At 41.8% G+C, this 13,556-nt stretch overlaps 1 protein-coding gene across 2 annotated transcripts in view; it reads right to left on the reverse strand.

Annotated features, from left to right (window-relative positions):
• Positions 1-3,011: 3,011 nt before the first annotated feature.
• Positions 3,012-13,556, reverse strand: part of vcanb (versican b) — a 32,068-nt gene continuing 21,523 nt past the window's right edge. For both annotated transcript variants that reach the window (XM_005739144.2, XM_005739143.2), the window contains exons 12-16: positions 12,841-12,999; positions 12,120-12,202; positions 6,281-6,425; positions 4,681-4,863; positions 3,012-4,575 (exon numbers count right to left, since the gene is read on the reverse strand). In XM_005739144.2, the coding sequence (XP_005739201.1) occupies positions 4,328-4,575; positions 4,681-4,863; positions 6,281-6,425; positions 12,120-12,202; positions 12,841-12,999 (818 nt within the window). In that variant the 3' untranslated portion in view covers positions 3,012-4,327. The remainder of the gene's footprint in view (positions 4,576-4,680; positions 4,864-6,280; positions 6,426-12,119; positions 12,203-12,840; positions 13,000-13,556) is intronic.

Below are 13,556 nucleotides of genomic sequence, written 5' to 3' on the forward strand. Positions count from 1 at the left end.
TGGTGCTGCATCAGTTAATTTTGTAACTGAAATACAGCATGTTGCCAAAGTAAATGACTGTTTTAAAAGCTGAATGACGGCATGTTGGTTTTCATGCTGATTCTTTTGTTTGTGCTATTTTCAGGAAAGCTGTCTGTTTAACATTACAAAGAGAGCACAGATTATATATAGACATCCACAATAAACAAAGACAGCAGTACCGGTCAAAGATTTTCAGAATTATACAAAAAGGCCTGTTTCAGGGAACACAAAATGCGTTAACAATTTAAAGTTGTTCTGCAGCAATGGAGGTTGATCAAGCCCTCAAAGCTCGTGCTACTAATTCCTACAGGTGTTCCAACTTTTCTGGATCACTTACAACCCCCTCTGTCTGCATAACAGCAGTGCTGGAACACACTGTGGTACCCTCGTGAGCATCAGTTGAACTGTCTTGTACTGCAGAAAGTAGTGCGTTGCTAGAAAAATGGTGAGAAAAGGGCAAATAACAAGGGAAGAGAGACAGACCATCATAACACTTAGAAATGTAGGTCTTTCCTACAGAGAAATTGGAAAGAAAGTTAAGGTGTCAGTGAGTACAGTTTCCTTCACCATCAAAAGGCACTCAGAAACTGGGGCAAACTCAAACAGGAAGAGGTCTGGAGCCTGGGGCTCGCTCGGGCCACTTCGGGGGTGGGGTGCCCTCGGCCTCTCGGCCTGGGGCTCGGTCACTCTGGCACAGCTGGCTGCCGGCGGAGCTAGTCATGTCTGTCCCGTCTTTAAAAAAATAAAATAAAATAAATACATAATTATAATAAAGGTCAATCAAATGGACCAATATGGCAAGGCCATGATGATCCACTTGGTAAAGTAAATCCATTTGGCATCTTTCTTGGCCTTCAGACAACAATTCTGATGGCTAAAGATCCAAACGGGACAGGCAAAAAAAGATAAAAAATGAAGAGAAGACTTCAAGCTGTAGGTTTGACAGGACAAGTTGCAGGAATAAAGCCATTGCTAAGATGTCAGAATAAGACATAGAGGCTTCCCTGGGCCATGAAACATTGCCATTGGGATACTGAAGACTGGAAGAAGGTATTATGAACTGATGAATCAAAATTTCAAATCTTCGGTTCATCACACAGGATTTGTACGCCGTCAAGTATGTGAAAGGATGGTTCCACAGTGTGTGGCATCAACTGTTAAACATGGAGGAAGTGTGATGGTCTGGGGCTGTTTTGCTGGATCCAGGGTCGGTGACTTGTACAGAGTGACAGGCACCCTAAACCAAAACAGCTACCACAACTTTCTGTAGCGCCATGTAGTACCCTCTGGTATGTGCCTAGTTGGTCAGGGGTCCATTCTACAGCAAGATAATGACCCAAATATAAGACCCAGCTATGCCAGAACTACCTTAGGAAAAAAAGAACAAGCTGGTAAGCTTGAAAACATGGAGTGACCAGCACAGTCTCCAGACTTAAACCCCATTGACCTGCTTTGGGATGAACTGGAGTGAAAGCAACAGATATGGGGAGAGCTTTCTGAAGTAGAAAAGAATGTAGAAAGAATGCCACGTGTGTGTTCAGCTGATACATCTGCCAAAGGTGGCTCGGTATATGTGTATATATATATATATACATATATATATATATATATATATATATATATGGGCTTGAAGTTGGTCTCTAGTGTTGTCCACCACACCCCCACTGAGTTCCTGATGAAGGCTCTTAGGGTCCTGTTGATCTTGTACTGTTCCAGGCATTCCAGGATCCAGGTGTGGGGCATCGAGTCATAGGCTTTCTTGTAATTATTCCAGGGAGTGCTCAGGTTGGTCAGCCTAGTCCACACTGCCCTGTCTACCAGTACCTGGTCTTTCACTCCTCCGCTGTTCTGACAAAACGTCCTACTTTGGCAAAACGTCCTACCGTAAGTAGTTTATGCACATTTCTGCTGTCACACAGTAATTCCAGCACAAACGTAAGTAGGTATGACGGTTTACCACTTAACTTTGCCCATCAGAGTATGCTTGTAGCTCACATTCATAAAGCCAGGATGGTTTGCCACTTCATTTTACCTGTTAAAGTATGCTTGTAGGTCACATTCAGAAAGGTAGCATGGTTTGGCACGTATTTATACCCGTCAGAGTATGTTTCTAGCTCTTATTAACAAAGGTAAGATGATTTGCCACTGAATTCTAGCTGTAAAATTATGCTTCTAGCCCATATTAACAAAGGTAGGACGATTTGCCACTTAATTATAGCTGTTAAAGTATGCTTGTACATCACTTTTACAAAGGTAGGACGGTTTGGCACATAATTTTACCCGTCAGAGTATGTTTGTAGCTTATATTCACAAAGGTAAGACGGTTCGCCACTGAATTTCGTGTTGCGCGCATGCGTAGAAACAACGGGTAGGATGGTTTGTCAGGTAGGATGGATTCCCAGAACACCGGTATTCCTGACAATTCCTTTTTGTCCCCCCACTCATGTATTGTTCTTCTTAGCTGCTATGATGCCTGACAGCAGCGTCCATGTGGTACTGAGGCAGGTTATTGGCCAGTGGTTGGATGGGAAAGTTCTCTTCTGGGGGTCCTTGGAGATCAGGACTGTCTGGCCTTCAGTAAGCCATTCTGGGTGTCTCTCATCAACTAGCAGCTGGTTCATTTGTGCTGCCCAATGCTCATGGAGTGCCGTCAGCTTCTTCAGCCAGTAAGCGCGACTCATGTCGGGGGCTAGTGCTGTCTAGCTCTTACTACTGGAGACCTTCTCTTGAATGTTTGCCACTGTGATGGTTACTGTACCTTGTTCAGGGAGTTTGCTGTGGTCTGCTCTTAGATTCACGAGCCATTGAGCATTACCGTTATGGGCTGCGTCCTTCTCCCATGTGCTTTTCCAATATTGCTCCGCCTCCAGCCTTGGTGGTGCTGTTCTCATATTGTTACATACTATTATGCAACATACTAAAGGAAAATGTATGAAGGACATGAAGACAACGTGAGATGCATAAAAAAAATCTTATAGAGCAGGTGGTCATGTTTATTTGTTTCTTATACATTCTCTTATTCCTTGAAAACAATAAACAAACTGATTCCACGTCTACAGGAAAAGGCAACATGAAGGTATGTGTCTAATAATGTAAAAATAACGTAGAAATAACCAGAAGTGTTTTCATTGACAATAGAGGAAGTCAATTTTGAGTCACAGCACAATAAAGAAAATCAACAATCTCAATAAAACTAGAGGACGGCATTGCGTATACATACTGTCAATGATAACATGATTTCTCAATAAGAAAGATCATGACAAGAGTCTGTAAACAGTGCAGAAGATATCACTTCAGTTCCATGGACCTTTATTCAATATCACAGTCCTTTCATAGTTTTGAAGTATACAATAAATTAAATTCTTATGGCTTCAGATAATATTTATAATATATATCCTATGATTAATAGCCACAGCATAGACAGACGACATATTCATCACAATTTCCTATTTGTGTTCATCAAATCTCAATTAAGAAAAAAACTAAGGTAAAATATTTTGTACAAAATCATAGACAAACAATGAAAAACAATGAGTTCAGATAGGCAGACACATTGAAAATGTGGTCAAAGGTAACAATCTGAGGTGATCTGAGGTGAGGAATTCTTGCTCATCTTTATAATTCAGTGACAAGTTCAAAGTTGTCATTTTTTGTTAGTTTTGCTCAAGAACTGCTAAAATGTTTCCATTTAATTTTTCCATTTCCATCCCTTTTAAAAGTTAACAAAGTGTGAGTGTCTTTAACCAGCTTGGACGTGACTACGCTGTTTAACAAAGAATAAAGACTTGAATTCCTTTTAATGAAAAATTTGCCACTGAGCTGCATTAAAATCTGACAGAAGGCATTAGACTTATGAGCGCAGGTTAAAAGCTGATGGCTTAAGTTACACTGAACACTTTGACTATTAAGTGTAGAACGCATTGAGGAGCTAAAGGCTGCAGTGCTCCTGTGTTGTGACTGATAGACCTGGTTTTAGGGCGACCTCCTTAGGAGACATGGCTGTGTATATCTATATCAGACACAACATATCCAAGTATTTGAACAATGGCACTAGCTGGTGTTTGAAGCAGTGAAAAGGAAGCATATCAATAATCTGAGCACCATGGTTTTGTGGGGAGACTGATGTGGTCAATAAATGAAGTTTGGAAATGAAGCTAAACTGTCCTTGGTGTCTGATCCTGGAATGTAATTGTAAAAATGTCCCCTCAAGAGACACTGATAGACAGTTCAGTGGAACATCACTCTCTATCGGTGCCTCTAGACAGACTGCTGCAATTAGTCATCACCAAAAATCTGATGTCCACAACTACAAACCCACTGAGTGTTTCATCTGATCCTGGCTGCGAGTGCGGACCTGCAGCTGCCTCTCCTTACTCAGCTGTCGATGACTCTGAATGGCGATCCAGTCGCTCTGCAGGATGTTGGAAATCTGCTGTTGCCCTTGGTTTTGTCTGTGTTCCTCCTGACTCTTGGTGTGGTGTTGATAGTGCCTGTGTTGATGCTTGTTCTGGGTGTGGCGGCGTTGAAGAACAAATGTCTTGTGGTAGGTTGCAGCTGAGAGCACAGATGTAGAAATTAACTAAAAGTGAGTACAGTTGAAAATACTTTACAGACCTTTAATGAAAAAGTTAGCTAAAGTACAATTAGGAGGAGACTCACGGCTTGTGCAGGTGACTTTAGGCGAGTCCCACTGGCCGTTGGCCTGGCAGCGTATAGTTGGGGTGTGTCTCTGAATGAAGCCCTGCTTACACTGATAACGGAGCAGGGTGTTGATGTCATAGCGCAATTTTGTGGCCCCAAAAACTCGGGCATCCTTCACCACAGGAGGCTGACCGCATGATACTGTTGGCAGGAGATGCAGAGTTTAATAATGTTATTCACAAACCTGTACCAATCATTTCCATTGACACTTGGGACAGTGCAGGAAACTCTAAACATAAGCAAATCTCTACATATTTGCTGCAGTTCTGTGAGACCCAAGGAGAAAACTACAGCTGCCCAAAACACAACAAAGGCTCATCTCAGATCGGCCAAAAACATCTTGATGATCTCCAAGACTTTTATACTTTAGACTGACTGACAAGGCAAAAGTTGGACTTTTTGGACGTTTGAGTCCCATTACATCTGGCATCAAACTAACACAGCATTTCATAAACAGAACATCAGACTACCAGTCAAACATGGTGACTGGACTTCATGTCATTTTTAGCTTCTGGTGTGAATAAACATGGTCTCTAATGATGTAGCCAGGTCTCCATGATTATTAACATGCAGCAGTCCCAAATAGAGGAGGTAGTTTCCAGCAATAGCTCTAGTTTGTTGGTCTTCATATGCAAGATGGCTCTTCCATATGTTGAGTAATGGGGATTTAAATGGTTAGCATGCTTGCTTGGCATCCCAGCTGTGCTCCCTATGCCACCTGTGCTACTTTCCAGGGTTGAGAACAAACCAGGAAGATTCTGGCAGTCTGGCTATATCTGGCATGCTGTACAACATATGACTCCCGTGGAACTCTCTAATAACTATACCCTGACACTGTAATATGATGTTCTCAACCTCCATGTGACTATAGATGTGTTAAATGGCCACTGGCACCCGTTAGACCACACACCACCATCTTTGTATTTTGTTTTTACTCTTTGTCAAAAACAAAAATTTGATTGATGATCTGAAACGTGTCAAATATGCAAAAAATGTGCATTTTTTAATACAATGCACAGCACTGTAAGTGAAAGATAAAATAAAGATAAGTAAAAGATAAAGACTGTACCGTGATTCTGTTGTTTAAGGTTAGAATGATCACCGAGACAAAATTAGAAGCAACAGACAACACTTACTTTTTCATCCACACCCCATGTAAGTACTGCACTGAACAAAACAAAGCTAACGCAAAAGTACAGTTCCTCTCGTGGCCACTTGAGGCTGGCCTCTAAACGTAATCTATGTTGAAGAGTCTGGTACAGAACACAGCTTTGGCAACTGCTGGCAATAAAACTAAACTAAACTGAAAAGACTGTTACTTGGTCTGCAGACTTAGTCTGCACAAATTAGCTAATATGTGTCTGTGTATTACACCTGCACAGTTTATGAATGCAGCTCATTCTATGTTTACTATCCCTAGCCAATAACTTTGAAGCTAAGCTTCAAAGTTAAAGTTAAATAAAAAAAGCTTCTCTAAGCTTTTTTACTTAAAGAAAGCATTTTTCCCAGTTGTCCTTTAGTCTCCAAAGAGAACACGTATGTTTTTCCATGTGCATACCTGTTCCCTTTTTGCAGGTAAATGTCAGGTGATAGTTGCAGGGCACGTCATTCCACTGTCCTCCCTCATGCCAGATCATCACCACACAGTCCTCTCCTGACTGGAAGAAGCTGTCCGGCTGGTTTGGCCTCCAATGGTCATATTGCTATCAGAAGACAAATTACAAAGGGCATTATGTTACAGACTGTCTAATTAAATTAGTTTACAAAGTAATGCTGTTACATTTAAGATGGCATGTGCACTTAGCGACCAGCAATGAACAAGCGCTTAGCATCCTAAGTTTGTTTTTCTGTTTTTTTGTGTTTGTTTTTTTTTCCTTTTCTAAATAACGCCCCAGCTGTGCTGGCCTGTTTCCCATGATGCGTGTGAGGCTGTAAGCCCGCTGAGGATTGTTTACTCCCGTGAGGAGCTGCTACAACTTAACTTCTTGTATGGTGGTAAGGACCTCACCCCATGTATGCTGGGTTTTATACCAAAAGACAGAACAAGTGATAAGAGGAAGACAAAAAGAGGGAGACACGGAGGTGTCAAATTGTGTCTGAGGAGACAACAGGTCAGTTGAACTCCCCTGCCCTCTGTTATCCTGGGAAATGTTCAGTCTGTGAGCAGCAAGTGTCACGGTCCGCTGTGACGGACCGAGTGGAGAATGCGTGTAATGGACCCAGGTGCGTACACGAGTGAGCAGACGGGAGTGAGCTTTAACAGAAGGCGAGCCTTTAATATGGCTGAAAACAAGGTGTACAAATACAGCAGGGATAACGTGGCTAAACAGAAACCTGAACTGGGAACAAACGATGGTGAGGCTATGGCTTGGAAGACAACAGACCAGGCATGGAAACACGGAGGGTGGGAACACAGACGACGCGACACAGACTGTAAGAAACACAGAGACTAAATACACATGAGGGATGATCAGGGGAAGTGACCACACATGGGAACGCAGCTGACACACATGAACTTAACGACAGGACAGGAGGAGTGAGCTGAATACACTGACAGTGAATGCAGGCCTTCAAAGTAAAACAGGAAACATGAGACATGAACCGGGGAGACATAGTACAGGGGGAGGTGACATAACTGACAGCATGAACTTGACAGTACAAGACACACAGCCCCATGGACTAAGGCCCGGCCACCAGACGCTCATCCTCGGGCACCCTCCCCGGGCCTGGCTCCAGGGCGGGGCCCCGGTAACCCTATCCCGGGCAGGGTAAACTGTTCCCTCGATGTTCTTTTCATAAGGGTCTTCTGAATCGCTCTTTGTCTGGTCCCTCACCCTCAGAGTAGAGCCGCTGCTGCTCCACATCGAAAGGAGCCAGCCGAGGTGGTTCAGGCATCTGACAAGGATGCCCCCTGGGCGCCTCCTGGGTGAGGTGTTCCAGGCATGTCCCACCGGGAGGAGGCCCCGGGGCAGACCCAGGACACGCTGGAGAGATAATATCTCTCGGCTGGCCTGGGAACACCTTGGTGTTCCCCCAGATAAGCTGGAGGAGGTGGCTGGGGAGAGGGAGGTCTGTGCCTCTTTGCTTAGGCTGCTTCCCCCGCGACCCGGCCTCGGATAAAGCGGATGAGGATGGATGGAGGGATGGATGGATGGATGGATGTATGGATGGATTTGGAGCTCCATTTCATCGGGATCAGGATGTGGGGGTAAAGGGGAAATCCCAAGGAGGGGGAGTATGCTTGTATGTGAATAAACGTTACTATAGCGCTGTGACTGTTAGAGAGTTTATTTGCACACCAGACGTTGAACTTTTATCGGTTGCCACTGTGCCCTTTTTGCCCCCCTCATGAGTTTCCACAACTTTTCAGTACTATAGTCTATGTTCACCCGAGGGCTCACCTCTCCCCCTCCACCTCAACATTATCACAGAAGTAGGGCATAAGCTACAGGCACTTTTTTTGTTTGGTGGCATGGTTCAGTCAGACCTCTGTCACAGAGAAAAAACTCATTGAATCAGATAGTGAGATGGTCCTGACAGGTGAGTCACAGCCCTGTCTAGCCTCCCTGTACTTTCAACAGATACAAAGGATGGCTTTATCAATTGTTAATAATGGCCCCCCATCCTCTATGGGGTGAATTTCAGCTTCTTTCCTCTGGACGGAGGTTTCTAGTCCCAAGTTAGCAATATAAAAACAGCTTTGTCCCTACTGGTGCTACTGTTTTATTTGATTCATCTTCATCTTATTTATATTGTTTTTTATCATGCATCTAATTATCAAATATGTGTTTGTCAGGTTTAATGGGTGTGTTTGTGCTTTGTGAGTGGATGCCAAATGCTATCATTTTTTTATGTAAAGCAAATTTACCTAGGGATAGAAATAAAGTAATCTTGAACCTTGAACTGCAAATTTAGCAAAAACATACATTACTGGCCAAATATTTTAGGTACTTGTGATCTTAGTTGTGATTTAAGCACCTTTCCTGTTCTCGGAAAATGCACAGAAAAAAAAACAAATTCAATTCAGGTTTATTTATATAGGGTCAAATCACACATCAAAAAACAAGATCATTTGGGGGGATTTTTAACCTGTCAGCCTGACACTGTGTGGACACCAAGGTTTGTAAATAAGAACTTGAAAATGAGTTGTATCTGCTAAAAATCTACAAGTTAGAATCTTAGTGGCCTCAAACTCAAATTCGAAGTCAGGTTTTCTGAAAAACTTGTCAATGCGATAACTCAAAAATTAGGTAATGTAGGATTTTGAAACCGCTGGGTGGTTAAGGGGCAGCACTGGCTGTTGCCAGTATTTTTCTCATTAATGTCATCTTTACGATCGTAGCTACTGATAGCTGTATCTACTTATGGACAACTTATGGACAATATCTCTTTTGTGAATATAGACTATGAAGTCCCCACCTATCCTCTTCAGAAGGCAGTCAATACTCATCACATGTGACTGGATGTAATTCATAAAATATACAGACAGTGGTGCTGCAGAGACAAAAAACAACAGGCCTAAACAAACCCAAGGTTGTGTGGCCTTATATACCAGACGAAATACACAAAAAGTTCATTTTTGTTCATTTTATACTGTATATCTACTGCACGCACTTAACATGGTGTATGGCTCCGATTTGACCCCATTCAGGGTGTGTCTGTATTAAGAATGATAACACATGACACAGTCCTCCCTCTTCAGGATCAGATTTCAATTTTCTTGCTCTGAGTTTCCAGCAGATGAACCATGTGTTTGAGATTGTGTCATCACTGCCTACAACTGCTACATCACAGGAACATTTTGCCCCGAATAAGGTTTATTGCCAATTTAAATTCAATTCACTTTTATTTATATATCACCAAAGGTGCTTTATATTAAAAGGTAAAGACTACAATAATATAGAGAAACCCCAACAATCAGATGCCCCTTTATGAGCAAGTGCTTTAGCAACAGTGGGAAGGAAAAACTCTCTTTTAATAGGAAAAATCCTCCACCAGGACCAGCTTCAGGGAAGGGTGGCCAGAGAGTAATAATAACTAATGCAAAATGGTTTATAAGCACATAGTGAGTGATAAAAGATCAGAAGAAGAAACGCTCAGTGCATGATGAGAAGCCCCATAGTAGCCTGAATCTTCCCTTAGCTGTGGGATAACTTTGGCGGGTTCAGGGTCAACTGAGCCAAACTTCACTATATGCTTTGTCAAAAAGGAAAGTTTTAAGCCTAATGTTAAAAGTGTCTGTCTTCCGAATCCAAACTAGGTGCTGGTTCCACAGAAGAGGGGCCTGAAAGCTCAACACTCTGTCTCCTATTCTACTTTAAATATCCACAAGACAGCAGCCTGAGAGCAAAGTGCTCTAATGGGGTGATATGGTACTATAAAGGTCTTTAAGATAAGATGGAGCCTGATTATACAAGACCTTGTATATGAGGAGCAGGATTTTAAATTTGATTCTGGGTCTACAAGGGAGCCAATGAAGGGAAGCCAATATAGGAGAAATATGCTCTCACTTTCTAGTCCCTGTCAGTAGTCTTGGTGCAGCGCTGAAGGCTTTTCAGGGAGTTTTTAGGGCCTCCTGATAATAATGAATTACAGTAGTCCAGCATAGAAGTAATACATGCATGAACTAGATTTTCAGCATCACTTTGAAACAGGATGTTTCAAATTTTAGAGATACTGCGCAAATGGAAGAAAGCAGTCCTACAAAGTTGCTTAATATGCGCATTGAAGTACATATCCTGGTCAAAAATGACTCCAAGAATTCTCACAGTGGAGGCCAAGGTAATGTCATCTAGTGTAAGTGTAAGATATCATATTTCTAAGATATTTATGGCCAAGTAAAATAACATCAGTTTTATCTGAATTTAGAAGAAGGAAATTAATCATCCACATCATTATATCTTTAAGATATAATCTCTATTCCTAGAGATTAACTCAAGTGATCTTAACCCAGCTTTTTAAGTAGCTTCTTAAGTAGTGGTTTAATTACTGCCAGCTTGAACGCCTGTGGCACATAACCCATTAAAAGAGAGAGGCTGATGATATTTAAGATTGAAATCTTACTGCACCTGGTATTCCCAGATTGTACTGTACTAACCAGAGATCAGGCATGCTCAGAGTGGTACAGCAGCAAGTTAAATATAGCAACAGGTCGTAAACTTGACTGAGGATAAAATCAGCAACTTAGAGATGCAGAAGTAAAGATGGGCAGAGGTTCCCCAATCTGCAAAAAAAAAAACAAAACACACACACACACAAAAAAAACCTGTCTACTAATTGTGGGACATTTTCTGAATAATTTTCTTCAATGAAGAAAAAAAGTAGGCCTCAATATTTCATCAGCTACAGTTCATAATATCATCATCTCTGCCTTCACGGGACAAGGCTGAAAATCAATCTGGGCCCTCAGGTGGCACAGCATTTAAAACAGGCATGATTCTATCATTGGACTCGTGTTTTTTGAAGTCAAACAACGTTCTGAAAGGTACAGTGTCTGAGAACATCTGAACCCCAACATATTTTCCACTGAAAATCAAAGAAATCTACCTGAACCTGTAGGCTCCATAACAGATTAGCAACCCACGTCTGGTTCTACTTGCACAGTAGAATGAATAAGAATATCAAAAATGAATAAAGATCATGGAATGAATCTGGAGGCCCAATCTGGCCCAAGTCCAGTTCGGTTCCAGTCATTCCCCACTTCATCTGGTTCTGATCTATTTTGGATTCGTTCATGTAAAATGGTTCATCTTGAAACTGTACTGAAATAAGCCTGACTAATGTAGATAGTAGACAGCTCCCTAAGAGCCGAGACATTTCTTGTAACGTGTTTGCTCTACATTTATTAAAGACTTGGAAAGCTGCCATGTGTTTTTCTTTCTTTCAGTTAAATGTGAAACTATTATACTCTGGCTATTAACAGTACCTTAATAAAACACCTCTGCTACTGCTATATGAGAACCATCATGTATCATTGAAGGCTGATTTTAAATCAAATTGCAAATGGTTACACTGGGGAACAATATGGTAAATGGCCTGTATAGCGCTTTACTAGTCCCTAAGGACCCCAAACGGCTTTACACACACAGTCATCCACCCATTCACACACACATTCACACACTGGTGATGGCAGCTACATTGTAGCCACAGCCACCCTGGGACACACTGACAGAGGCGAGGCTGCCGGACACTGGCGCCACCGGGCCCTCTGACCACCACCAGTAGGCAACGGGTGAAGTGTCTTGCCCAAGGACACAACGACCGAGACTCCTTCCGATTACAAGGTTGCCGTAATCGGCAACTCTTGAGCCACAATCGCCCCACGATCAATAATCATTGATGTCTGTAAATGTAACTATATCCATATCCACTAATCTTATCAATAGTGCTTATCTTACCATTGGTCTGCCATCAGTCCATCTGAAGTCTCTCTCAAACATCTTATCATTCAGGCCAATCCACTGGTAGTCACTTCCTAGATCTGCAGGGAAAAAGCACGATGCACTGAGTCCGAGATCATTTTACCGAAGCAGAACCTGATCAATACCAAACAAAGCATTTTGGAGAGGAGTGTAAACAGACAACAAAGAATTATGGAGAAGCACCGTTGAGCTCAGTGTCAGTAGCTTCACCAGAGTTTACTTGCAGCTCCATCACTATTCTCAGACTGATTTCTGTAGTAGAGCAGTGACTGCAAATTGTGTAGCATTTGCTTGCGTTTTCAAATTTGGTAAAACCAACAATCAAATTATTATTTATCATCAAAGTTTCTTTGTTTGCTTGTTTGTTTTTTTACATACATTCGTTGTGAATGAAACCCAAAGACATGTTGAAATCAATGCAATCAAATAACAAAGCAGCTACTCAAAATGTAACTAATGTTTTAGGTAGCCATTTCTACTGTATTTTCAAAAATAGGATCAGATTTAGACTATCCAACCAAAAGTAGTCTGGACGAGTGGTTGACCACAAACAACAAAGTTGTGCTGCTAGCACGGCCAAAAACTGTTTCATTTATGATATGGATTTTTAGTATTTGTACCCCGAAGGACTTTTTCCACAGACTCTCTAGACCCATAAGAACATTTTAGACACCTCATCGAAACAACACAAACTTACTATTGACAAAAATTTGCTCCTCATGCGACAGGATGCTGGTCAGGTGGGCTCCGTGTATCCGACATTCCCTCTCTGCAGCGTCCCAGGTCCGACGGTGTGTAAAGTGCTTGTAGCAGTGAGATTGAAACTTCTTCCAACCAAAACCACACATCTCAATGTCTGCAGAAAGAGAAAAACAAAATGTGAAAGAACCATCAAACCACGTGGAAAAAATATTTCATATGATATACACTTTATCTTGACTTCTTGTGTTGATGCAGAATTAAAAATGTGGTATGTATGTGGTTATATCATAACTAATGACAAGTCCCTACATATCTTTAAGGCAATAAAACAAAATCCACATACTGAAATATCAAATTTAGGACATGCCAGGAGCTTCGGTTAACAACTACATCAAATAGGCTCTCAGAATGTTTGTTTCTACTGTCATTAACTATGAACAGTTTCACTGAAACTGCACTCCTGAAGACTTAAAACCATAGCCATGTTTGATAAAGCTACATTTAATCTGGCGGCAGATGCCGTGCTTGCAATCTGAATGTCAACCTGCCTGTATCCGAGGGATGCCCTTCTATTACTGTAGATTAACAGGTAAGAGACTTATCCTACACACCTACAGCCAGTCTAGAATCTTCAATTCACCAAACGTTGTGCATTTCGTAGGACTAACTCCAAGGACTTAGCTTTAATATACAGATGTTACAATAGAAATT

This window comes from Pundamilia nyererei, unplaced genomic scaffold (assembly GCF_000239375.1).
Source record: "Pundamilia nyererei isolate P.nyererei 1_Seehausen unplaced genomic scaffold, PunNye1.0 scaffold00089, whole genome shotgun sequence".
In the NCBI taxonomy this organism is placed as follows: Eukaryota; Metazoa; Chordata; class Actinopteri; order Cichliformes; family Cichlidae; genus Pundamilia; species Pundamilia nyererei.